Source organism: Salvelinus namaycush, chromosome 3, assembly GCF_016432855.1.
Source record: "Salvelinus namaycush isolate Seneca chromosome 3, SaNama_1.0, whole genome shotgun sequence".
Taxonomy (NCBI): Eukaryota; Metazoa; Chordata; class Actinopteri; order Salmoniformes; family Salmonidae; genus Salvelinus; species Salvelinus namaycush.
Window position 1 is genome coordinate 69,038,761 of NC_052309.1, and position 27,262 is coordinate 69,066,022.

General features: G+C 44.6%; 2 protein-coding genes across 3 annotated transcripts in view; one reads left to right on the forward strand and one right to left on the reverse strand.

The window, feature by feature from the left end:
* Window positions 1-5,184, forward strand: part of LOC120036126 (unconventional myosin-X-like) — a 50,021-nt gene extending 44,837 nt beyond the window's left edge. For both annotated transcript variants that reach the window (XM_038982602.1, XM_038982607.1), the window contains exons 11-13: window positions 475-966; window positions 1,175-1,366; window positions 2,532-5,184. In XM_038982602.1, coding sequence (XP_038838530.1) covers window positions 475-966; window positions 1,175-1,366; window positions 2,532-2,705 — 858 coding nt within the window. In that variant the 3' untranslated portion in view covers window positions 2,706-5,184. The remainder of the gene's footprint in view (window positions 1-474; window positions 967-1,174; window positions 1,367-2,531) is intronic.
* Window positions 5,185-6,093: 909 nt separating this feature from the next.
* On the reverse strand, window positions 6,094-24,538 carry LOC120036138 (tubulin gamma-1 chain). Its single transcript, XM_038982614.1, has 11 exons — window positions 24,341-24,538; window positions 24,073-24,185; window positions 19,929-20,096; window positions 19,686-19,754; window positions 15,144-15,223; window positions 14,748-14,874; window positions 13,668-13,754; window positions 11,873-12,022; window positions 7,932-8,084; window positions 7,470-7,631; window positions 6,094-6,904 (listed from the first exon to the last, which is right to left on the reverse strand). The coding sequence occupies exons 1-11, from the start codon at window positions 24,387-24,389 to the stop codon at window positions 6,707-6,709; spliced, it is 1,356 nt and encodes a 451-aa protein (XP_038838542.1). The 5' UTR covers window positions 24,390-24,538; the 3' UTR covers window positions 6,094-6,706.
* Between the last annotated feature and the right edge of the window lie 2,724 nt (window positions 24,539-27,262).

The window sequence follows — 27,262 nt, forward strand, 5'->3', positions numbered from 1 at the left end:
ATTAGTGGCTGTTCCAATAATGATAACGAGACATTTTAATAGCTTTGGCCAGTGACTCATTCCTAGTATTTCACTGCGTTATTACGTTTCACTTAACAGTCGTTAAAGTCTTGTTATCCACAATAGTAATTTAACACAATGCTTTAAAAACAAGAGTAAGGCCATTGGCTGCACTGCTGAGAGCCCCGGCCAGGCTCAACCAGGCAGGGCTGAGTCCATTAGTACATTCTTCCTGAGGACAGTTATAAAAGAGTTATGGGCCTGAGTAAAACAGGGTGGGGTACAACTATTATGGATGGAGGGAGAGCGTTACTGACACGATGTCCCCATCTCTTTACCCCTTTCTATTTTTCTCTCTCTTTTAAACCCCCCCCCCTCCTCTCTTTCGTTCCATCTTCATTTTCTTCCATCTCACTCATGCTCTCTTTCTCTATCCTCCTCTACGTCTCTCTTCTTCTCTCTCTCTCCCTGCAGTGCCATGAGATGGTGGTGCGAGGTCAGCTCCCAGCCTGTGAGGAGGACCTCCAGACCCTGGCTGCCCTGCGGCTTCAGTCTGTGATCGGGGACTTCAGCACCCACTCCCCCTGCCCCCCTCTGGACGAGCTCTTCCCCGGCCACATGGTGGAGGCCCGGCTCCTCATGCCCCCCTGTGCCCCCCCTGCCCTCCTCCCCGCCACCCATCCCCCGGCACAGGGCTGCCCCCCGCCCCAGCGCTTCCCCGGGGGTCTCCTGGGAGGGGCGTTGTGGAACCATACGGCCACTGCAGCCCACAAGCAGAAGGTGGAGCAGGACCTGCGGCTACGCAGCCGTCTGAAGGAGGAGGCTGCGGCCATCATGAGCACCGTGGTGGAGGCCTGGAAGGGCCTGGCCGGGTACAGCAGGAGGGACAGTATGGCTGCCTACCTCACCATCGCACGCCAGTGGTCTGGCTTTGGCTGCACACTCTATGAGGTGGACTTCTATATTGTGAGTACATCTCCTTTCTCCGTCTACACAGATAAGTGAGTTGAGCGTAAAGAGAGATTATAGTACTGACCTCTTTTGCCCTCTCTCTCCCTCTTCCTCTCTCTTTCTCTCTCTCTCTCTCTCCCTCGCTTTCTCTCTCTCTCTCCCTTTCTATATCTCTCTCCCTCTCTCTCTCTTTCTCTCTCCCTCTATCTCCCTCTCGCTCCAGAGTTCGACAGGTAGTTTCTCTCAGAAGCTGTGGCTGGGTGTGGCAGCGACGTGTGTGTCTCTGTACAGGCAGGGCGAGGCAGAGGCCCTGGAGTCCTTCCCCTACGGACAGATCTGCTCCTACGGCGTCTCCGACAGCAACACCTTCAAGATCACCGCCGGCGACCGAGACCTGCTGTTTGAAACCACCAAGGTGGGTGAACAAAAGCTCATAGCAGGAGGCATTGTGTGTACTAATGATACATCTGTCATTCATAGACACATAGCAGAGTCTGTAGGTGGAATTAAACCTGAAAAGGTCTTTGATTGACTCCAGTTGTTCTCCTCATTCGGGCTGCATACAGCAGTGAGCTGCTTTATTGTGCCTGGTGAATGGCCTCTATTCCTGATCACAGTGACGCGTTGTGCACAGTCATTGAAACAGCCACGCTGCCTGCTCATGATGTTATTCCACCCACAGCTCCCTGACCCACGTGCAAAAACAGTAATTAATCGCGATTTAAACGAGAGTACACAGCCTGCCTCTCTCTACCACCAGAATCAACCACCAAGAGTCTTACTTCCTGTTATTAAATACTAAGCGGGGTGAGTTTTTTTTCTTTGCGGTGTTAGACTAAAATATTAGCCCATAACATTTCCCAGAAACCTGGATATTTCCCCAAACAGCTAATTATTTTTTTCTTTGTGAGAACAAATCGTCCGTTCATTCTGCAGATTTGCTTGCATCTTCCCACGCGGAACAAAGCCCTCTCTGTGATCTCTCTCTCACGGGGCACAAGAGTGGCTTTTATTTATTTATTGGTGCAGCAGAACAGGCAAATTGGAGGCCAGCTAAAGGAGGGTGATACTTTTCTGAACTATGGGGCTCACATTGCTCTGTATTAAACTTAGAGGATTGAAGTAGATTGGGCAGAGTTCAACAGGAGCTGGTTTGAAGGGAGATATTGTTAAGCTAGGAGTCAACGGTTAAGGAAAGGTTAGCAGCTGAAGTAAGGGTTAAAATTGGTGCCGACAACTGGACTGGGGTCGTGTTGTTGTTAGGGTTGTGTCTTACTGAAGTTCAGTCCAGTGGTGTGAGTACTGGTGCTGCTGCAGAATGTGCCAAGGCACATCACGCTCTGACCATCCCTGGAGGATTGTTTCTGTTCCAGCAGCAGCTGGATGACATCATCTCTCCCCTCCCTCCCCTCGCTCCTGTGATGGTGCCAGACACAGACATTGAGAAAGCCACTCCTCACACTGTCACCAGTCTGACTCTCTGTTCTCTCTCTCTCTCACTTTCTCGCTCTCTGTCTTTCTGTACTCTCTTTCTCTGTTCTCTCTCTCTCTCTCTCTCTCTCCCCCTCTCTCTGTCACAGCTGACTGAGATCATGCAGCTGATGAATGCCTATTTCAGTGCCATCCGTCGCCAGCGCGGGAGGGGCGACGACGTGGTGAGCATCACAGAGGGCACTGCCATCGAGGTGGGCTTCCACCACCTCCCCCCGACACCCACCCCCACCCTGCTGGAGCTGCCCTCGCACCCCGTGTGAAGAGCGCCCCTTCCCCCTGTCCTCAGCTCACACGCAGCCTCCTCGGAGCCCAGCCCCAGCCTAGCGGACCCTGCGCCTGCTTCCTCCACCTCCTCCACTGGGAACAGCACCACAGCCAAAACAAAGGGAATGCTGTTTTTACTCCTCGTCCGTGTAAATAAACCTCGCTGAGCGTTCCGACTGAAGGAGCGAGAAGGGGAGGAGCCTATTTTATAAGTGAGGCTAGAAACCCACAGAAACACGTGGGTGCTGATGAGGTGTCGCCACCCCCATCCTGCCACACAACCTCTGTTCTCACATGGGAGAACCAGCACCCCGACAACGTGAGGCACGGGACCCGAAGCTGTGGCTCCTTATCTCCTAGAACTCACAGAGCCATACTTCAGGGAGACACACTGTTGCCTAGACACAAGAGTTCATCTACTGTTCCCCAACCAGTTACACCGCTCAGCTAGAGACACGGAGCAGAGGACAAACTGCTTTAGGGAGCGCTGGGAACGTGCCTCTGCTATGTTGTTCTACATGTCGTGCTCTGCCTTTCCTAGAAGATTATCGGCCTTTCCTAGAATATCCCTCATGCAATAGAAAGGGGGGGGGGGGGGGGTGGAATCAGACTGACTCACACCCACACTTTCACCTCCTCTCTCTCTCTCTCTCTCTCTCTCTCTCACACACACACACACTATGAAAGGGTCTGTTTTCATAAAGACCCCAGCCAGGCTTGCATTACCTAGAACTGTTGATGTAGCAAGCCGTGTGAACTTGAACTGGAACCAGATGATGGAGCTCAGTAAGTCACTCTGGCTGTCATGGACAGAACTGCTCCTGCTGGTACTGTCAGCTGGGTGGGAGAGACTACTAGATGGGACACTTTGATTGGACGAGACTACAGGATGGGACACTTTGATTGGACGAGACTACAGGATGGGACACTTTGATTGGACGAGATGTTATAAAGGATCCAGCCTAATGCTGTGTAACAGAAACTACAGGATCTTGGGCTATGACTTGTCTGTTGTTTCTACCAAACACCCTGATCCCCCCCCCCCCCCCCCCCCTTTTGTCAACTTGCTGCTTGCCCAAGCTATCACCCCAACATGAAACTATGGCTAACACTTGGCTAACACTTGATAGGAGCATTTTAAATGTCTTGTCTGTTCATTTTTAATAGTTAAGTGATCCAATATTGATCTTATATCTAGGCCTATACCTCCAATTTAAGGGTGGAACTGTTATTTCCCAGTCTCTGTTTCAGTGGGGAACATATTCGGTGTGGATGGAAAGTAGATAGCTGTTTTAAGTCCGCACTCTGAAGAATTGACGTACTCACCTAACCCCCAGCCAGTAACATGGACCATCACAACCACAATGCAGACCCCTGTCTTTTCTCTGCTGTGCCTACATACAGAACCAATGCTGTCCTGACTATTGATGCGTTCTTAGTATTATTTATGTACACACTTTGTGACACATTGTGTTGTTTATTTTATTTCATCCATTTTGTATGTCTTAAATGAGGACCTAGCTGGTTTTGTGTTGTTTTTAAGTATGGCTTTGAAATGATCCCATTAATGCCTCATCTAGATCCATTAGGTCACTGTACTGATCAGCCATGTGATCCTGTATTGCTTAAGGGCTCTATTCAATCCGTATCGTGGAAGTTCAGCGTTACAGCGTGATTGAAATTTGAAAGGCAATGTTCCCGCATTAGCGGAGACTGCATTCACGGTAAACGCTGCATCAGTCTACTCAATTGGAGATGACCTTTCTATCGCACAATCGGTAACGCTTCAGCAACACAGATTGAATACAGCCTTCAGCTACCTTATTGCCACGAAACCACAGCACATTGCCTTTCTGGGTTCACTACTTGGCTGGTAGACTTTGTCCAAGTTCATTAAAGTAACCAAAAGGTCATGTTTTGAGCACGGACCAAAGATAAGTTCTGCTGTGAGCTTTCTCCAGAGAAGATACCCAGACGTTAGATAGTTGCACCTCAAATGTTACACCCCAACGTCATTTAGACCAATAGAAGTTTTAGTTATGTTGTAATACAGTAGTCTATTAGGAACCCAGGCTCTAGTGGGATTTCCTTTTCCCTAACCCGCCTGCCCCTGTACCTGGCAGGCAGACTTGGTCTTCCTCAGGAGGAAGGATCCACCATGGCACAGCCAGCCCTGCCTCCTGCCCATACGATATGCAGGCAGTCACTGTCCAGTCAAGCCGTTGCTTTTTATACTGCAGCTGCAGGCAGCTATGCTCACAGTCTCTGAGATCCCTCCCTCCGTGTAACTATGTAAAGACAGAGTCCAACCTAAAGCTCGCTTTGATTAAAGCTTGTTTGTACACCGCATGGTACCTTCTGTATGTAATGTGTGTATAGTCAATTGCACTATTGTTTTTTTTTAACTAACTTGGATGTGCAATAAGTAAACTATAAAGACTGTAATTAATTAAAAAGCAGCACCATTGTACCATACTGTTTGTTATTGTGTTAAGGCTCAGTATCCCTGAAAAACAAAGCCACTCTCATTGATGCCCTAGTTACAGTCCATAGTTAGGTTCTCAACCTGAGCTGCCTGGAAGAGGGGATGGATTTTGGCGCCAGCAACCAGACAGATTTCTAAAATCTCTCCTTCTGAACAGTCAGCGTCTTAGGTTGACACAATGGACTTGACCTGCTTGACCGAGCGGGTATCGCTGAGTGAGCCTGCATTTCTTTCTGGTAATGAGGCCTGAAGTAGCGTAGTAGAATTTGATGGGGATGGGGGGGGGGGATTAGCACACACACTCAAGGTGAGTTGTAAAGCTTTATCTAGCATTATTTTGTGGACCCTTGAAAAGTTTAGTATTCTGAAAATGCCCACTTCTAAGGACTGCATGCCAGTGATTGTACTTCATGATGCAGTAATGAACAAATACCACTATCCTAAAAGTATTACAATTATTTATATGAACAGCAGCATACAACTCACACTTAAGTCCACCAATGGCAATGAAGAATATTCTCAGAATTATTATTATTTTTTATAATTTCACAACAAAGCTAAACATGAAAAGTATATACATTTGGATGGCTACAAAAAAGGAAAACTGTAGATGCTATGCAATTTAACAAGCTTCTTGATGTACGTAGAGTAAGAGAAAGTATGGATTTACACTCAGGCACCAGAGTAGAGAAGTAGGCTGTCCTCTGCAATAACAATGTAATAGATTTTATAACAATGACCATTGCCATACTTATGAAACAGACGTTTTGGTTAAGTACATACTGGGCAGCAGCAATTGATCTGAGGCTTATTGACTTACTTGACTATCCTGTCAGAGCTTGATTATCATGGGCTCTGGTGTCATAACACAAACTTTTCAGAAATGTACGAAGACAAAGTCACACCAGGCATTTTATTCTGTCCCCATTCAAGGACGCTCGAGTGTTTCTCCGGCTGGTATGTTAGTCTGTGTGACTGCAAAAGGAACAGCACAAAAGCAGAGTACTACTATACAGTATAAAAATAGTGCCAAACAAGGCTACGAGTTCTGCTGACAGCAACACAAGAACCGGAAGAGAGGATAGAGAGTGATGTAGAACTCCAAATCAACCCCTAACCCATCCCCACCGGGCACAATATCATACATTCCACCTGTCAGAGAACAAGATGGAGCTGATACCCATTTGATCCTTTCAGATCTACTATCTATGAAGTGTCTAGTGGTAGGGGTCATTTAGGAATCCTGCATGAGACAAAGAAGACTAGTCATTCACTACTATTCATAACCATCGGTGGGGATTGGATACAGGCACACAGATTGAAGCGTTGGTTTAACTACCAAACAGAGCTTAAGGACAGAAGAGGGAAGAAAAGCAGCAGGGATGAACTTTAACACTTTTCTCCATAGGGATGGCACAGGAGGCAACTAGCTCAGCCCTATCTTTCCCTGGTTGGGCTGTAGAGGGGGACCAGACCCATGTTATGTGAAAGGGGTGTATATCCCATCTGTCCTCACTGCTCCTGAGTTCCCCAGGAGATGTAGTCGGGCCGCGTGGCAGCACTGTACTCGTCGATGAGCTGCTGCACCACCTCGCGGGAGTTGTCCAACTCGTCAAAGTTTTCCTTGAAGATGTCCTCCTTGCGGAACTGCTCCAGGAAGGCCTCGCGCTTTCGCAGTTTGTCGTACTGCTTGCAAGTCCGCTCGAACAGCTGCAACGGAGGAAGAGAAGAGAAAGGGCATCCAGTGAACTTGTAGCAGTGAATACATTACATATACCTCATATTAGTCACTTTCTGCCCACACCCTCAGTCGCTGACTGTGGGTTAGGAGGATATCAAAAATTACTCTTGACATTTATCACCAACCCATGAGTGTTTTGCCATTGAAATGTTAGCTTGTTAGTGTTAGTTTTGTCACCTTTTAAAATATCTTTGCACAAGGCACCCTACTCCAAGTAGCCAACCTACTCCCAAGTGGCCAACCTACTCCCAAGTGGCCAACCTACTCCAAGTAGCCAACCTAGCCAACCTACTCCCAAGTGGCCAACCTACTCCCAAGTGGCCAACCTACTCCCAAGTGGCCAACCTACTCCCAAGTGGCCAACCTACTCCCAAGTGGCCAACCTACTCCCAAGTGGCCAACCTACTCCCAAGTGGCCAACCTACTCCCAAGTGGCCAACCTACTCCCAAGTGGCCAACCTACTCCCAGTGGCCAACCTACTCCCAAGTAGCCAACCTTCAGAACCTGTAATGAGAATGAGGGGCGGAGCTTACACAGGAGATGCTGGTGTGATTGGCCATCATCAGGCCGCTGACGCGGTGGGCAGAAGGTAGGTACGGGGACTTCCTGGACAAAGCCACCTGGATGCTGGCTGGGCCCCAGGGGATGAAACTGGCCAGCTTACGCTCCCGGATCCTCTGCAGGCTCTTGTGGACCTGCACCCACACAAACAGGACTCTATCAACTTACGGAAAGTATTGCTAAAACATTTAGACCAATATGTTTAACACACACCACAAGGCCATTACAATATCCACTTGGTCTTCAGCCATCTCCTTCATAACATCCAGAATAAGCAGAGGAGTCAGCTCATGAACTAATACTGAACTTTAAATTTTTTTATGTCATCCGTAGTTAAGGACTTCAATGTGATTAGAGAACATATATATTTATTTTTTATTAAAAAAACACTGAGCTAACACACATTCTCATTCAAAATATACACACGCACACACCTGGGTGGGGTCCACCTCTCCCTGGATGATGTTAAGGATGGCAATGTAGCAGTGGTTGGTCTGTCTGTCCCTGCCTGTGGACACCATGACATTCTTCGGCTGCAGCAGCCTCCGCATCACATCCAGCACTGTGGTCTTCCTCACACTGGCCACCTGGGAGAGAAACAAAGGAGAGGGCAGGTATAAGCAGGCATATTCATATATGACAGGAATGCTTTGTTCACCAAATGTTTTTAAAAGAAGATGAATCGGCAGATACTTGGATAACTCAGTCAAGATCTGTGTTTTCAAGAACAGAGATTAAACTAAACTAGTACAATTGGTGGGACTTGCTTTAACTCTTTAAAAGTATTTTTGTGGTAGTGGTAGTAGTTTAAAAAAGGTTTACTTTACTATTTAAAAGCAAAGCAGTTATATATAGTCAAAGTTAAATGCAATAAAATAATTGTTCTGATTACTTTGATACAGTTGACATGGTAGTCTATTACTTTGGATTGTAGGGCAGTTCGATCACAAAAATGTCTAAACTACAGTTGTTGAGTGTGAAAACTAAAAGAAGACAGACAAGACAAAATGGTCTTCTGTCAGAATATGGGAACAAAAAGCAGGAGCATGAGGACAACACTCTTAGGAAAGCAAAGCAACTGGGTTTCAGATTAATAGATGTACAATTTACTTATGTACAACATTCAGTGTAAATGAAGTTGGATTTTAGTTAGAAAGTTCTAGGTTATTACTTGGGGAAGAAATATGACAGTGCATCTAGTGATGGCAGCTCTTTAAAAGTATTTTGATGGTGGTTGAACTACGTAGGACAGGTTTGTATCTAGACCTACTAATAGCTAGCTGTAGTTCTAATAAACCAACTCTTTAGGTTGACAGTGAAATCTGAAAAGTACATTTCCTGAAGAAAATGTAGTGTGTTTGCTAGCTTGTTTTAGAGTATGTATGGTTTTGAAAAACGTTATAGCAGTGGTAGTGTCCGCAGTAGTAATGTTGGGGACTGGTTATAGTTGAACAAGTACCTACATGAAAAGTCGGGATACCCTGAACATGTGAACGTTGGTTTGGTGTCTCTAGCTTGAATGGTTCAATAGTTACTGGTCAAATCAAATCAAATTGCATTTGTCACATGCGCCAAATACAACAGTGAAATGCTTAACCAACAATGTAGTTAAGAAAAATACTTTTTTTTGGTAAGAAACAAAACAAATAATTAAAGAGCAGCAGTAAAATAACAATAGCGAGGCTATATACAGAGGGTACCGGTATAGAGTCAATGTGCGGTGGCACCGGTTAGTCGAGGTAATATGTACATGTAGAGTTATTAAAGTGACTATGCATAGATAATAACAGAGTAGCAGCAGCATAAACGAGGGGGGTGGGGGCAATGCAAATAGTCTGGGTAGCCATTTGATTAGATGTTCAGGAGTCTTATGGCTTGGGGGGTAGAAGATGTTTAGAAGCCTCTTGGACCTAGACTTGGCGCACCGGTACCACTTGCCGTACGGTAGCAGAGAGAACAGTCTACAACTAGGGTGGCTGGAGTCTGACCATTTTTAGGCTGTTCCTCTGACAACGCCTGGTATAGAGGTCCTGAATGGCAGGAAGCTTGGCCCCGGTGATGTACTGGGCCGTACGCACTACCCTCTGTAGTGCCTTGCGGTCGGAGACCAAGCAGTTGCCATACCAGGCAGTGATGCAACCCGTCAGGATGCTCTTGATGGTGCAGCTGTAGAAACTTTTGAGGATCTGAGGACCCATGTCAAATCTTTTCGGTCTCCTGAGAGAGAATAGGTTTTGTCATGTCCTCTTCACGACTGTTTTGGTGTGCTTGGACCATATTAGTTTGTTGGTGATGTGGACACCAAGGAACTTGAAGCTCTCAACCTGCTCCACTACAGCCCCGTCGATGAGAATGGGGGCATGCTCTGTCCTCCTTTTCCTGGAGTCCACAATCATCTCCTTTGTCTTGATCACATTGAGGGAGAGGTTGTTGTTCTTGCACCACACGGTCAGGTCTCTGACCTTCTCCCTATAGGCTGTCTCGTCGTTGTTGATCAGGCCTACCACTGTTGTCATCGGCAAACTTAATGATGGTGTTGGAGTCGTGCCTGGCCGTGCAGTCATGAATGAACGAGTACAGGAGAGGATTGAACACGCACACCTGAGGGGCCCACATGTGGAGCATCAGTTATGTCGGATGTGTTGTTACCTACCCTTACCACCTGGTGGCAGCCTGTCAGGAAGTCCAGAATCAAGTTGCAGAGGGAGGTGTTAAGTCCCAGGGTCCTGAGCTTTGAGGGCACTATGGTGTTGAACGCTGAGCTCTAGTCAATGAATAGCATTCTCACATAGGTGTTCCTTTTGTCCAGGTGTGAAAGGGCAGTGTGGAGTGCAATAGAGATTGCATCATCTGTGGATCTGTTGGGGCTGTATGCAAATTAGAGTGGGTTCAGTGTTTCTGAGATAATGGTGTTTATGTGAGCTATGACCAGCCTTTCAAAGCATTTCATGGCTACAGACGTGAGTGCTACGGGTCGGTAGTCATTTAGGCAAGTTACCTTAGTGTTCTTGGGCACAGGGACTATGGTGGTCTGCTTAAAACATGTTGGTATTACAGACTCGGACAGGGAGAGGTTGAAAATGTCAGTGAAGACACTTGCCAGTTGGTCAGCGCATGCTCGGAGTACAAGTCCTGAACGTTGACCTGTTTAAAGGTCTTACTCACATCGGCTGCGGAGAGCGTGATCACACAGTCGTCCGGAACAGCTGATGCTCTCATGCATGTTTCAGTGTTACTTGCCTCAAAGCAAGCAGAGTAATTTAGCTCGTCTGGTAGGCTCGTGTCACTCGGCAGCTCTCGGCTGTGCTTCCCTTTGTAGTCTGTAATAGTTTGCTAACCCTGCCACATCCGACGAGCGTCAGAGCCGGTGTAGTACGATTCAATCTTCGTCCTGTATTGATGCTTTGCCTGTTTGAGGGTTCGTAGGAGGGCATAGCGGGATTTCTTATAAGCTTCCGGGTTAGAGTCCCACTCCTTTAAAGTGGCAGCTCTACCCTTTAGCTCAGTGCGGATGTTGCCTGTAATCAATGGGGGGGACGTCATCGATGCACTTATTGATGAAGCCAGTTGGACAGTTATTTTATGCAAATGTGTACAGTAATAGTTGATAAAGCTGAAAGAATAGGATAGTTAGGATAGCCAGAATTGTTTAAGTTGGTCTTGTAGCTTAATTGACGAAGCAGCAGGACCACTGAATGGCTACCTCTGTATTCTTATGGTTCTCGTTCAAACCCATGTTCATTTATACACATTTTAAAATGGTTCTAGTATCAAAAATCTTCAACAAGCAATCTAAGTAGGGTCAGTCTAAACATCTCAGCGTTGGTTTGGAGTTAATAGCTTAAGTGGTGAAAGAGATTGGTAAAACAAATCAAATTCGAGACCTTTCTAGTCCACACTAACTTTTTGTCTAAGTTGTTGGCAAAGTGGTCAAAATAGCAGATTTTTGTCAAAAGTTGCATTGTATTACAGTGAATGTTGGAAGTCCCATTAAAGTGATTGAAAAAATTTATATAGTTTCAAAAGTATAAATAGTTTTAAAAAGTTGTATGCAAGCACACTATTCCAGACCAGTCTTCACATTTTAAAGTTTGAATGGCATTTCTAGCATGCAGAAGAATAATAATAAAAATAAGTTTGACGAAGACTTCAGTGTGTTAAAAAAACCTGTGAACTCAGGGGGAAAAAATGAGCACCAACTGGGTTAAAAAAATTTGAACGGTCATCCAACTCGCAATTCCAAGTCAGAAACTCTGGCATCTTTATAGAGCTCCAACTTTCAGACCTGAAGATCACTGACTTCATGGTTTTTCCCGAGTTCCCAGCTGTCTTGAAAGCACCAAGACGTACTACGCGGTCACTGAGAACTACTTACCGATTGGTCAGTGGTGAGCGGTGTGTAGCCAGTCATCAGGAAGTGAAGGCGGGGCGTGGGGATGAGAGAGGCGATCAGACCAATCAGGTCGTTGTTCATGTATCCAGGGTAACGCAGGGTGGTTGTGCTGGCTGACATAATGGTGGAAACCTGTGGAGAGAAAGAACCTTTAGTCGTCATAATTACTTGTGGCTGTTTTTATTTCTGTAATCTTGTCGATTTCTGTCGGGCAATCACCAGGAGTGTACAGTGGTCATAAGAAATGCAGCCTATATGACAGGGATCATCACCTAGATTCAGCCTCGGGACAATTTTTCATGAGTGGATGGTCAGGGAGCCGGAAAATAATTACAAATCATTTGTAGACTGCAAATTGACTGCAAGAAGCCTAAATAGATATAATATTTGACTAAAATATAAGTTTCAAACCTTATTTACATTTGTATACGATCACATATACAGTATGTCTCTATTATGCGTGAGAATACTTTGGAACAGATTTCCAAAAGTAAAATCACTTGGGGCTGATTTACTAGTGTTTTTACAGTATTTTATGTTTAAAAAAAAAAATATGCTATATGATTGTATGGTTAGAAGGTTAGCTAGAGAAGGGTATATAGGGCTGGCACAATTACTGTATAAACGACGGTTATGGATGAAGACCGTCATGAAAATAAATAACCGGCATAACCGTTTAAATATTTTTTGGGGGGTGGAATGAACAGCTGACTGAAGACAGAATTGCCGGGCATTCGTGAGGCGCAGTCTGTTTCTGCAGTAACATGGAATCTTAACAACGTGATGAAACTGCTGTTCCTTGCTGAAACAAGCAAGGAGTTGCCTAGACAGTGTCCCCCTCCCTGCAGCGGCACACATAGAAATATAATGAATAGAACAGACTTTGCACCTCTAACCCTGGCAATTTGACTGGTAAACTCATTGGTACACTCACAATGGCTGCCTGGTATTGTTATACAATCATTTCCACGGTAATGTAGAATGTTCATTCAAATGATGTGGCTCATGCGATGCAATGTATTTTTTGTAATGTCAGTTGAGTTGAATCAACAAATCACAGCACATTTTGACGGGGAACACTTCCTGCTTTTAATTCCTTCTTTTACTTCCTCCTTTGTTCCTATGGGTACACTCGCAATAGCCGCCAGTCCACCCATTATGCCACCATTGACTTGAATGAGGACGCCCGTTCTATTTCTATGGCAGCACACACAGTCAGGAGCAGAGGGGAAAAAAATTGAAAAGAATAATAGAACATTTGACCGGTTATTACGGTGCCCGCGTTCATTTGTGTGGCCAATTAGTCATCCATATTCCATGACCGCCACAGCCCTAGGGATATAGACATATTTGACGACAAGTTGTTTTTTTAACAACCACTGGTTGTTCATTCAACAATAATTGCTAGGGAGTGAGAGATCCAGTTTGACAGTTAAAGTGTGAGGAGTAACTAGTCTAACTAGTTTGTTGAATCCTCAGGACATTCTGGCTAACAGTGTGAGGTTTACTTCACCCATACACTCTCTCTGTATTTGCCTAATAGTTTCTGGGCCACGGTCAGTAGGCTATAAACAGTAGCCTGGTCCCAGTTCAGTTTGTGCCATATTACCGACTTGCCAAGCCAGCACAAACAGATCTGGGACCAGGCTATCAAAACGCCTCTGCATAGAAACACTTCCTCCTCTCAGGAGTCTGATGATCTAGAACCTGGATATTGAGAACACCACTAGGGAAGGAGGTGGAGCTTGCACCTGAGTGGCAGGTGTCAATCACTCACCAGCTGGTTGATCTGGGAGAAGGAGGGGTTCTGGATGTGCAGCCTATCGGTGGCGATGCGGTTCAGAGCAGTGTTGTCCAGTACCACCTGACACACACACAAGTCAAAAAGAGAAACAGAATGAGAGGGATGTGTAGACGTGAGGTCAGAAGCTTGAGATGTCCACAGAAAGACAGCAACGGGGGAGGTTTGACTTTAGAATTAGGGGAAACAGAGGCAAGAGAGAGATGCTGTGGAGGTAGAGACTAGTTAACAGTGGGCTTTGATCCAATCCTCCAGTCAGTCTTGATGGGTAAAGCAAAGTGCTGTGTGAAGACTGAAGCATTGAGGCACACACTGTGCGCCACTAACAGGGGAACCAATTCTTCTCCACATAGATTCTATTAGCTGTAGGGGCTAACCCAATAAGCCTGAGTAGAGGCCCTTACGTAAACTCCTGCAGGAGGAAGAAGATATTGGAGAGGAGAAACATTAGGCCGTCAGAGCATCTCGGGATCTAATACAATCATCAATCCCAGGCAGCAAAGATGTAATCATCCAGAGATGTAAATGTCCACCAACACCGCCTCATTACCAGTCATACACACCAGCAGCCAGGGAAGAAACCCTTTCAGTTACCGCGTCGGGCTGTGGTCATATAAAATGATTCATGATATACAGGCCCCGTGGCTCCTAGTTCAACTTCCTCCCTCTCTCTAAGACTTGACCACGGAGATTGCCTGAGGCAGAGCGACAGTTATGGCTTTTGACACCACACTGAGCATGTTGAGAGTGGGGGGACGGGGGACGGGGGGGGGGATAAGGCTTGTCCGTCATTTTGGACAGAACAACAAGACAGTGTGGAACTGGAACCTGTTTTTTTCTTCTTAAAAATAAAATAAATAAATCACATTTTAAAAGGCACAAGGGGACGTTCTCGAAAAAATGACCATGCAACAGAGTTTATGTGCATGGATTTGATTCCAGGAAAGAACCTTTTGTCTATTCCCCACACAACGGTAGCCAGCTGAAGGCAAAAAGCACAGATGAGAGGGTGTGTGTGTGTGTGTCTGCAGATGTGTGTGTATATTTCTTGCTCACCACACAGTCTGCATTCTGGGTGAGCCTCTTGAGTGTGAGCAGTGAGTTGTAGGGCTGCACCACCACGTCGCTCATCTCGTCCTGGTTAGGGAACACAGAGTAGGTCTGCACCAGCTTCTTAGGGTACCTGGCCAACACACACAGGAAGAAAATAAAAAAGTAGCACACACCAGGTCACAGAAAAACATCCAACAGTGTAAAACTAAAGGTACCCCCAGGGAGAGAATAGTATCTCTCCAATGGAGGCTGGGACAATTATGGTTACAATTAGGTGTTTCTATTCCATACATTATAAGCCTACTAACTTTACAACAGTCAAACAGAAAGAGAGACCACCTCATCTCGATGTGGAAATTCAGCCTCCCTGTTTGTGTGTGTGTGTGTGTGTGTTTAGACCTGTCATTGAGCCTCTCCAGCAGGTAGGATCCCAGCCCGGACCCGGTTCCCCCAGCGATGGAGTGACAAAGGACAAAACCCTGCAACAGAGAAACAGAACCATCTTAATTCTTTAATTCCACTGCTCCGGGTGAAAAGATTAAAACGTCTCCAATGTTTGGGCCTATCCAGACAAATGAGTAAATTCCTCTGGCTCAGTGCGTCACTACCCCTCACATATTTCCTGACAGCTGATACCCAATACGCTTCAATTGATGCGGGTTTCATCTCGTTGTGATGGTCACACAGGGATTTAAAACTCCCGACATGAAAATACAATACAAAAGCATTTTGTAGAATTGAAACCACTTTCTCTTGGTAGAAACAAACCACTGTCTCTTGGTAGAAACAAACCACTGTCTCTTGGTAGAAACAAACCACTGTCTCTTGGTAGAAACAAACCACTGTCTCTTGGTAGAAACAAACCACTGTCTCTAGGTAGAAACAAACCACTGTCTCTAGGTAGAAACAAACCACTGTCTCTAGGTAGAAACAAACCACTGTCTCTTGGTAGAAACAAACCACTGTCTCTTGGTAGAAACAAACCACTGTCTCTAGGTAGAAACAAACCACTGTCTCTAGGTAGAAACAAACCACTGTCTCTAGGTAGAAACAAACCACTGTCTCTTGGTAGAAACAAACCACTGTCTCTAGGTAGAAACAAACCACTGTCTCTAGGTAGAAACAAACCACTTTCTCTTGGTAGAAACAAACCACTGTCTCTAGGTAGAAACAAACCACTTTCTCTTGGTAGAAACAAACCACTTTCTCTTGGTAGAAACAAACCCCTGTCTCTTGGTAGAAACAAACCCCTGTCTCTAGGTAGAAACAAACCACTGTCTCTAGGTAGAAACAAACCACTGTCTCTAGGTAGAAACAAACCACTGTCTCTTGGTAGAAACAAACCACTTTCTCTTGGTAGAAACAAACCACTGTCTCTTGGTAGAAACAAACCACTGTCTCTAGGTAGAAACAAACCACTGTCTCTAGGTAGAAACAAACCACTGTCTCTTGGTAGAAACAAACCACTGTCTCTAGGTAGAAACAAACCACTGTCTCTTGGTAGAAACAAACCACTGTCTCTAGGTAGAAACAAACCACTGTCTCTTGGTAGAAACAAACCACTGTCTCTAGGTAGAAACAAACCACTGTCTCTAGGTAGAAACAAACCACTGTCTCTAGGTAGAAACAAACCACTGTCTCTTGGTAGAAACAAACCACTGTCTCTTGGTAGAAACAAACCACTGTCTCTAGGTAGAAACAAACCACTGTCTCTAGGTAGAAACAAACCACTGTCTCTTGGTAGAAACAAACCACTTTCTCTTGGTAGAAACAAACCACTTTCTCTTGGTAGAAACAAACCCCTGTCTCTTGGTAGAAACAAACCCCTGTCTCTAGGTAGAAACAAACCACTGTCTCTTGGTAGAAACAAACCACTGTCTCTTGGTAGAAACAAACCACTGTCTCTAGGTAGAAACAAACCACTGTCTCTTGGTAGAAACAAACCACTGTCTCTTGGTAGAAACAAACCACTGTCTCTTGGTAGAAACAAACCACTGTCTCTAGGTAGAAACAAACCACTGTCTCTAGGTAGAAACAAACCACTGTCTCTTGGTAGAAACAAACCACTTTCTCTTGGTAGAAACAAACCCCTGTCTCTTGGTAGAAACAAACCCCTGTCTCTAGGTAGAAACAAACCACTGTCTCTTGGTAGAAACAAACCACTTTCTCTTGGTAGAAACAAACCCCTGTCTCTTGGTAGAAACAAACCCCTGTCTCTAGGTAGAAACAAACCACTGTCTCTTGGTAGAAACAAACCACTGTCTCTTGGTAGAAACAAACCACTTTCTCTTGGTAGAAACAAACCACTGTCTCTTGGTAGAAACAAACCACTGTCTCTTGGTAGAAACAAACCACTGTCTCTTGGTAGAAACAAACCACTGTCTCTAGGTAGAAACAAACCACTGTCTCTTGGTAGAAACAAACCACTGTCTCTAGGTAGAAACAAACCACTGTCTCTAGGTAGAAACAAACCACTTTCTCTAGGTAGAAACAAACCACTGTCTCTAGGTAGAAACAAACCACTGTCTCTAGGTAGAAACAAACCACTTTCTCTAGGTAGAAACAAACCACTTTCTCTAGGTAGAAACAAACCACTTTCTCTTGGTAGAAACAAACCACTGTCTCTTGGTAGAAACAAACCACTGTCTCTTGGTAGAAACAAACCACTGTCTCTTGGTAGAAACAAACCACTGTCTCTAGGTAGAAACAAACCACTGTCTCTAGGTAGAAACAAACCACTGTCTCTAGGTAGAAACAAACCACTGTCTCTAGGTAGAAACAAACCACTGTCTCTAGGTAGAAACAAACCACTGTCTCTTGGTAGAAACAAACCACTGTCTCTTGGTAGAAACAAACCACTGTCTCTTGGTAGAAACAAACCACTGTCTCTAGGTAGAAACAAACCACTGTCTCTTGGTAGAAACAAACCACTGTCTCTTGGTAGAAACAAACCACTGTCTCTTGGTAGAAACAAACCACTGTCTCTTGGTAGAAACAAACCACTGTCTCTTGGTAGAAACAAACCACTGTCTCTTGGTAGAAACAAACCACTGTCTCTTGGTAGAAACAAACCACTGTCTCTTGGTAGAAACAAACCACTGTCTCTTGGTAGAAACAAACCACTGTCTCTAGGTAGAAACAAACCACTTTCTCTTGGTAGAAACAAACCACTTTCTCTTGAGCACAGGCGGACTAAATCAGTTAGAGCTCACTGCTGATGAAGGTGTAATGTAGTCGGCAGGCATTTGAGTGGCGTCTGTGCGTTGCTCAGAGGACGCAGGGCAGAATATTATCTGTCTAGTTCTATGAAATGCCTATTTAAATGTTTATATTTAACCAGGTAATTTTGTACTATTACTAAATATTATCAAATCTATTTTACAGTTATAAGGAAAGTAAAATCATATAGTTAGTCGATTTATAAAATTTGATTGTTACTATATTTAGAAAGCATATCAGTCATTTCAAGCCCTATTCATCAACTTTTGTTGAATATGAACTACATCACATACACTGAGTGTCCAAAACATTAAGAACACCTGCTCTTTCCATGACAGACTGACCAGGTGAATCCAGGTAAAAGCTATGATCCCTTATTGATGTCACTTGTTAAATCCACTTCAATCAGTGTAGAGGAAGGGGAGGAGACAGGTTAAAGAAGGATTTTTAAGCCTTGAGACATGGATTGTGTATGTGCCCATTCCGAGGGTGAATGGGCAAGACAAAAAATACAAGTGCCTTTGAAAGGGGTATGGTAGTAGGTGCCAGGCGCACCGGTTTGTGTCAAGAACACTGCTGGGTTTTTCACGCTCAACAGTTTCCCGTGTATATCAAGAATGGTCAACCACCCAAAGGACATCCAGCATCCCTGTGGAACGCTTCCAACATCTTGTAGAGTCCATGCCCTGACAAATCGAGGCTGTTCCGAGGGCAACTCAATATTAGGAAGGTTCCTAATGTTTGGTATACTCAGTGTATATTTCCATCATATTTTTACTATGTACTTGAGCTTGTTACCTCAAAGGTGACTACACCTCAGAAATGTATAACCATTTACACCAGAAAGGTGAGATTATCTTTCTTGGCGTATGCAGCATTACTAGTTGTTTATGGCCCTCTCATGATAAATAATTACTTTTGAGTATGTCTATTTAGGCAGAAATCTACATTTTAGATTACATCTATCAGGTTAAGTAGTAGTATTTATTGTACTGTGCCAGTATATACGACCTGTGTTTATGCCTCCCACTCTCCACCCAGCCTGGAGGTGGGAGGGCAGGCCAACCCCACAAATAGGCGCTCTCCTTCGCCTAGACAGCCATGTAATACCTGCCTTCTACTCCAGTCCAGCTATTACCACCCAACACGGCATGCCACGCCCTATCTCTCACACACACACCCTCTCAAATGCATGTCCACACACACTAAATAATAATGTGGGGTCATAAAGAGTATGGGCAACAGAAATTACACAGACTTCTATGGGGAAAGCCATGTTGTTTTAAGGGAGGCAACCTTACAGCTGGCAGTTGAGGAACGTTTTTTAAAAAGGCTTGAAATAACAGAGCATTTACTAGTTTTAAGATGACATGTGTGGGCTCCCATTTTATGTGTACTCTCTATTAAGTTACCCATTATAAGTCGCCAAAGAAAGCATGCTTTCCACCACAGCACAACTGAAGGGAAAGAGGAAAAAAAGAACTGAAAACCCTATATTCTTTTCACACGTCAGTCAGTTACATATGGAGAGAATCAGGAAGTGTTTCATTCTGGATAGTCCCCTCCGATTTTCAGGTTCTCCCTCCAAAGTTCCCCTCACGTGAGGCAAGATATGCAGTCAGTGCAGTGTGTGTATGCTTCCAAACTCAGGCCTGCTGACTCCTTAGCTTTCACCCCATACGTTCTGTGGGCCAATCAGAGACTGAGAAAGAGTGGGCTTGCCTCCAAACTGTCGCTGCCGTCCGCCTCTCTGTCGATGATATCGAAGATCTCCTCATGGATTTTCTCACCCTACAAACAACAAGACATGCATTATTCCAGATTGTTATTTGGGTGAATGTAGTTACAATTTCTTTTGAATAATAACATCGCCAAACTTCTAAATATGCATTATTCACCTCAAGGCTAAAGCTTTGTTTTAGCCTCTGGCCCAGCTACAACCAACAATATGGCCCACATAGTCACCTGTGAGAAGCCGCTGGCCCAGTTGTTCCCTGCACCTCCTCCGTGCTCTGACAGGTAGATGTTCTCTGGGTTGTACAGGTTGGCGTAGGGGGAGTTGAGGATAGAGTGGATCACCCTGGGCTCCAGATCCAACAAAACAGCACGTGGGATGTAGTGCTCATCGTCTGCCTGTGGACCATATATAGAGAGGTAAGGCTTTACTCCTACTAGATGCACAGAAAGCAAAGCATACACAATAATAATAGTAGTCTGGTGACTACCTACAGGACCCGATGTCACAGGAAGGCCAAAAAGATCATCAAGGACATCAACCACCCGAGCCACTGCCTGTTCACCCCGCTATCATCCAGAAGGCGAGGTCAGTACAGGTGCATCAAAGCTGGGACCAAGAGACTGAAAAACATCTATCTTAAGGCCATCAGACTGTTAAATAGCCATCACTAGCCGGCTTCCACCTGATAACACAACCCTGCACCTTAGAGGCTACTGCCCTATATACATAGACATGGACTCACTGGCCACTTTAATATTGTTTACTCATTTCATATGTATATACTTTATTCTATTCCACTGTATTTTAGTCAATGCCACTCCGACATTGCTCAATCTAATATTTATATAATTCTTAATTCCATTCTTTTACCTTTGTGTTGGAGCTAGGAACACAAACATCTCGCTGCACCCGCTAATTATGTGTATGTGACCAATACAATGTTATTTGATCGCAGAAAGATGGTGAACGCTGACTGCCATAAATTATTAGGCTGCTCCATCTAGTGGGGAATAATGGTACAGTCCGTGATGCATGTTTCATGTCTATTTAGTTTGCCATCAATACAGCAGCTGCTGCACCGCATATTTTATTTAACTAGGCAAGATAAGAACACATTTATATTTACAATGACGGCCTACCAAAAGGCAAAAGGCATCCTGCGGGGATGGGCACCACGACAAGAGACACACCACATAAAGAGAGACCTAAGACAACAACATAGCATGGCAGCAACACATGACAACACAGCATGGTAGCAACACAACATGGCAGCAGCCAAACATGGTAGCAGCACAAAACATGGTACAAACATTATTGGGCACAGACAACAGCACAAAGTGCAAGAAGGTAGAGACAACAATACATCATGCGAAGCAGCCACAACTGTCAGTAAGAGAGTGTCCATGACTGAGTCTTTGAATGAAGGGATAAAACTGTCCAGTTTGAGTGTTTGTTGCAGGTCGTTCCAGTCGCCATCTGCAGCGAACTGAAAAGAGGAGCAACCCAGGGATGTGTGTGCTTTGGGGACCATTAACAGAACGTGACTGGCAGAACGGGTGTTGTATGTGAAGAATGGCGGCTGCAGTAGAATAAGCATCAACCAGTGGGTCTTGCGATAGGTATACAGAGATTACCAGTTTACAGAGGAGTATAGAGTGCAGTGATGTGTCCTATAAGGAGCATTGGTGGCAAATCCGATGGCCGAATGGTAAAGAACATCTAGCCGCTCGAGAGCACCCTTACCTGCCGATCTATAAATTACATCTCTGTAATCTAGCATGGGTAGGATGGCCATCTGAATCAGGGTTAGTTTGGCAGCTGTGGTGAAAGAGGAGCGATTACGATAGAGGAAACCAAGTCTAGATTTAACCTTAGCCTGCAGCTTTGATATGTGCTGAGAGAAGGACAGTGTACCGTCTAGCCATACTCCCAAGTACTTGTATGAGGTGACTACCTCAAGCTCTAAACCCTCAGAGGTAGTAATCACACCTGTGGGGTGAGGGGCATTCTTCTTACCAAACCGCATGACCGTCATTTTGGAGGTGTTCATAACAAGGTTAAGGGCAGAGAAATCTTTGTTGTAGAGCGTTTAACACAAAATCCAGGGAGGGGCCAACTGAGTATAAGACTATCATCTGCATATAAATGGATTAGAGAGCTTCCTACTGCCTGAGCTATGTTGTTGATGTAAATTGAAAAGAGCGTGGGGCCTAGGATTGACCCTTGGGGTACTCCCTTGGTGACAGGCAGTGGCTGAGACAACAGATGTTCTGACTTTATACACTGCACTCTTTGAGACAGGTAGTTAGCAAACCAGGCCAAAGACCCCTCAGAGACACCAATACTCCTTAGCCGGCCTACAAGAATGGAATGGTCTACCATATCAAAAGCTTTGGCCAAGTCAATAAAAATAGCAGCACAACATTGCTTAGAATCAAAGGTAATGGTGACATCATTGAGGGCCTTTAAGGTTGCAGTGGCACATCCATAACCTGAGCGGAAGCCAGATTGCATACCAGAGAGAATACTATAGACATCAAGAAAGCCAGTCAGTTGATTATTGACAAGTTTTTCCAACATTTTTGATAAACAGGGCAAAATAGAAATTGGCCTATAACAGTTAGGATCAGCTTGATCTCCCCCTTTAAATAAAAGGACACACCGTGGCTGCCTTCCAAGCAATGGGAACCTCCCCAGAGAGGAGAGACAGGTTAAAAAGGTTGGAGGTAACAATAGGGGCAGCAACCTTAAAGAAGAAAGGGTCTAAACCATCTGTCCCAGATGTGTTTTGGGGGTCAAGTTTTAGGAGCTCCTTTAGCAACTCGGACTCAGTGACCGCCTGCAGGGGGGAAATAGGGACAAGCATCGGTGCTAGTCGCATTAGAAGTGGTTGGAGATGAGGAAATGTTCAACGGGCAAGGATGCATGGCTGAGACAAATAGGAATCCTGATTTAATGAAGTGATTAAAGAGCTTAGCCGTGTGCTTCTTGTCAGTAACAACCACATCAACATTAAGGGACATGGGCAGCAGTGAGGAGGAGGGTTTATTCTCTTGGTCTTTAACCATTTTCCAGAAGTTCTTGGGGTTAGACCCAAAGAGAGAGAACTTCTCCTTAAAGTAACTCACTTTGGCCTTCCGGATAGCCTGAGTGCACTTATTTCTCATTTGCCTGAACGAGAGCCAGTCAGCCTGAGTATGCGTATGCCGAGGCTTTCGCCAAATGGAATTCTTAAGGTGGAGTAACTCTACAAGATCCCGGTCAAACCAAGTGCTGAACCGGTTTTTAATTCTCATTTTCTTTATAGGTGAATGTTTGTTAACAATACCACTGAAAATATCAAAAAAGAAGGTCCAAGCATCTTCGACAGAGGGGATCAAGCGGATTCTATACCAATTTACAGAGGCCATGTCATGAAGGAAGGCTTGCTCATTAAAAGTTTTTTAGCAAGCGTCTATGAGAAATCAGGACAGGTCGTTTCACTGAGCAGCCATTACAAACACAGGCTGTAAAACAGTGATCACTAAGGTCATTACAGAAAACATCAGAATGATACCTATCAGGATTATTTGTGAGGATAACATCAAGGAGAGTAGCCTTTTCTGGGTGTTTGGAGTCATACCTTGTGAGATTGGTAATAATCTGAAAAAGATTTAGGGAGTCACATTGCTTTAGGACTTGGTCAGGTGGTTTAAGCATGGCCCAGTTTAGGTCACCTAGCAGGACAAATTCAGACTTATCGTGTAAGAGGCCAGGAGAGAGCTTAGGGCAGGTAGGGTGCAGGTAGGGTAAAGGCCGGTGCTGATGGAGGACTATAACACCCAGCAACAGTCAACAAAGAGCTATTTGAAAGTTTAACGCTAAAAAACAGCAAATCAAATTGTTTGGGGACAGACTCGGTGGCGACAACAGAGCACTGAAGGTGTTCCATGGTAAATATTGCCACTCCACCACCATTGGAAGATCTCTTTTTAAAAATAATTTTCTTATTTTTTTACCTTTATTTAACTTGCCCTGTCTGTGTAGTCAGTAGATAACTGTCACGTACTGTACTTTAGTTTGAAGCTAAATCTGGCAACCTGCCTAGCCCACATCAGGACCAATAGACAGAGAGGCGAGGATTCCCTCTAGTCTATCGCCCTTTCTCAGCTAATATTTTCTTGATTCCACACATCCTTGCTCCTCGTTTCCTTCTCAAAACACATTGGAGAAGACGGTTTGAGGGGAAGGACCTTGGAACTTCTCCAATACGGTTGAGAAGAATACAACAAGGTGGTAAGATGCGATGCCTAGATGCACTCTCTCCCCATGGGTCTGAATCCGGGATAGGAACCTGACCCACTGATCTAGCCAGCTAATGATGTTCTGTACCTGATAGAAGAAGACATCCTTCCTGTCAGTCCCCTCTGTGGCGAACTCCTCCACAATCCCCTCCGGACTGATGCCATGCTCTGCACAGAGTTGTTTCCAAAACTCAAAACCAACTGCAATAGAGAGGAAATAAGATGTATTTAATTACAACACTAAACCCATGCATGTCCAGTAGTTGTTATTTTACTGCTAGCGTAGCTGTTGGCTAGCGTTAGGTATATGTGCTAGCTAGCTAATAATTTGTAGCAAGGGAAAGACTTCACCGTACTTTGGTTTCCACATTGGCCAAGTTGAAGTGTTATGATTTCTCGGGGCATATTCCTCTTTTAGTAGATCCCCTAACAGCGAAGTCTATAATCGGAGAGACTGCTGTCTAGCCGACCACTGTATTGATCTTGCTGACCTGCCTGCTGCTTCCCGCTTGGAAACAACACGAAATACCGCATAAATGGAGTCACAACGCCAAACAGCATTTGCGACAATGCGCAGCCTCACATTCTTCTTCTTCTATAATATAACGGCGTTCCGCAAACATACGTTATAGGGGCATGCCGCCACCTACTGTACTGGATTGTGTAGTCAATCACAGATTAGAGAATAATGAATAAAGAACCAAACATTAAGAGAAACTAAACCATCCTATCTAATCCTGTACTACTAAGAAAATAAAAAAAGAGCCCTACTAACTTCTATCAAATACTGCATGCTCACATTTTAGGGCTGCATTCAACAAATAGTAGGAGTTGAGTAAAATAGTTTGGCAGAATTGCTGTACATTATAATTTACTACAATTAAAGAAAGAATTGACTTTTTCGAAATTGTCTGGATATAATTACATATCTCTAAAATCGTATTTAAATTAGGCTATTTCATTGTGTGACCAGAGTGAAACATCAATGTTACGCAGACATTGTGCAGGACGCAGAGAAGGGTAGGTGTGGTGAAGTTCTCGGAGCCCGGGCTTGGACGGAAGCAGTGTTGTCAACTCCTCAGTAAGGAAAGTAGCTATTGGCTGTCCTAAAAGTCGCTAGAAGTCGCTAAATGAAGTATTCACTTAATTTGCATAATTGTCCATGTGCATGCAATTGTGATGGACGCTGTAGGAGAGAGGAACAGACAAAAATTTTGTAAAAAAACACCCTAAATATGTTTAGAACTACAAATGAACTTTATTCTGTCGATTCTTGTTTTTTTAATGTCACAATTCCAACCCTCCTCCTTTATCCGGGCTTGGGACTGGCAAAAGTGACCCAAAAGAGTCACTTTTGATTTAATTTACTTAGATGTAATTTGGTTTGGTTTTTAACCTTATGGTCAATTTAGGAGCATACAACAAGGCACAGTAAAACATGAACATTTTTAACCATACATTTTTTTATTTTTTTTTGTATACAATCTACATTAACAATCTAAATGGACCAAGAAGAGACAATAGAAAAAACTGTCAATGGCAATGTGAAAAAATTATGGTAACTAGTCTGGCCCTAATTCAGGTGAATTTTTTTTTCTTCCAGACCCCCCTCCACACACACACAGGCTGTGCTGGCTCACAGAAAGAGTGGGTCATTGTCATTTTGTTCAAGGCTCTCATGACAGGTTCAGCAACTGAGGGAGCTGACTGAAATGAGTAAGCAGCTGATGTGCCAAAAAGCTGCAAAACATTATCAGGCAGCTGGTGCTCATAGCAAGCCTCACCAATCCATTCAGTCCATATCGAATGTACAGGATGGAGTTAAGGGTCTGCAAGGACATCCAATTTCTAAGTTTGCTTTTTACCACACTCATCTGGCTGAATACTCTCTCGACTTCAGTATTCGAGTGTGGCAAGGACAACACAGACACAGCAGCCATGGCAAGTTCTTGAAACGGGTTGATATCAGCTGCATCCCTGAACTTCCAAATCTCACTCCAGATGCCAATGGCATTTACTAAGATGGATGGCACGCCATTGCTGAACAATCTTGTCTATCTCTGCAGGGGAGTAGCCAAGGAGCTTGGCTATTTTTTTTTTTTTCTCCAGGGCTCTTATTGTGCTTTAGAGTTTCCTCCACATTGAAAACTGACATGTACTGCAATGCTTCGATGTTGTCCGGCAGTCTCACCCTCAACTCATTAGTGAGGGAGATGGTGAAGGTTACACACCTCTTTCGGACATTGTTTTCATCCTCAGGCGCAAGGTGGAGCTCAGCTGCCTTTGACTCAAAAAGGTAACCAAGGTACGGTTTGGGACTGATGTATCCATCTATTGGCCCTTTGATTACATCAACATTTGCCAGTGGATCCAGCACCCTGCTGCTCACACACTTGATCAGGCTAACCTAGCTGTCAAGTAGCTTAAGAGGATCTACTTGCTCTCCCTCAAAAGCCTTTAATGGCCAACTGTACCTCACCCAGCACTGACTTCAAAAAAGTCAGATACAATATGTTTTGAGGATCACTGTAAATGGAGTATAAAACCTCAGCCATGTAGCAGTGTTCACTTGACTTGGTGACTGCGAAATGCAGCCTAAGCTCCTCCCACTGGTCCAAAATGTGTGAAACCGCGGGTTCAATAGAGAGCCAACATGTGGCACATACCTTGGTTATCTATAAAGGTTTCTCCCCACAGTTGATTGTCTCATATATGGCCTTGTAGGCCTCCCTGCGCTTTGGAGACACTGAAAACCAGTTATAAGTCTCTCGTACCAAGTACTCCACACTACGGGGGATGGTGTCATTGGAAGCATGACTTACAGCAAGCTGCAGAGAGTGGCACACACAGTGAATAAGAACCAAATATTTGAGGCCATACTCCTTCCTCCTTCAGCACTTTATTTATGGACCCCATTGTTAATCCCTGTCAGAAGAGGCATTGTCAGTCCCTATCCCCAGGAGTTTCTCTTTTTTAAGACAATACTTCTCGAAGAAAGCCACAACAACACAGGCTATAGATTTGGCATCTTCTCCCTCCAACTCAAGAAGCTCCAGAAATGTTGATACACTTGTCTGCTTGGTGTCACTAAAGTACCTTATCACATCCCCCAGGTACTTAGAAACACTTACATCCGTGGACTCATCGAGGAGGAGACTGAATGTGTGGTCACCCACATCTGGTCATCCACATCTGCGACCAACTTTTTCAGAAAGTTTGGTGCTAGCAGTGGGTAGCAGCAGTGGAGTCTGAGAAAGCAGCTCTACATGCTTCTCCAA

What these genes read in the sequence shown, in the direction of transcription:
- LOC120036138 (XM_038982614.1), bottom strand. Translation starts at nt 24,389, where the DNA reads ATGCCCCGAGAAATCATAACACTTCAACTTGGCCAATGTGGAAACCAA. An exon ending in TCTCCCAGATCAACCAGCTG is followed by an intron (nt 12,023 to 13,667) that starts GTGAGTGATTGA and finishes TTCTCTCCACAG; the next exon opens with GTTTCCACCATTATGTCAGC. An exon ending in ATCACACCAGCATCTCCTGT is followed by an intron (nt 6,905 to 7,469) that starts GTAAGCTCCGCC and finishes CCTCCGTTGCAG; the next exon opens with CTGTTCGAGCGGACTTGCAA.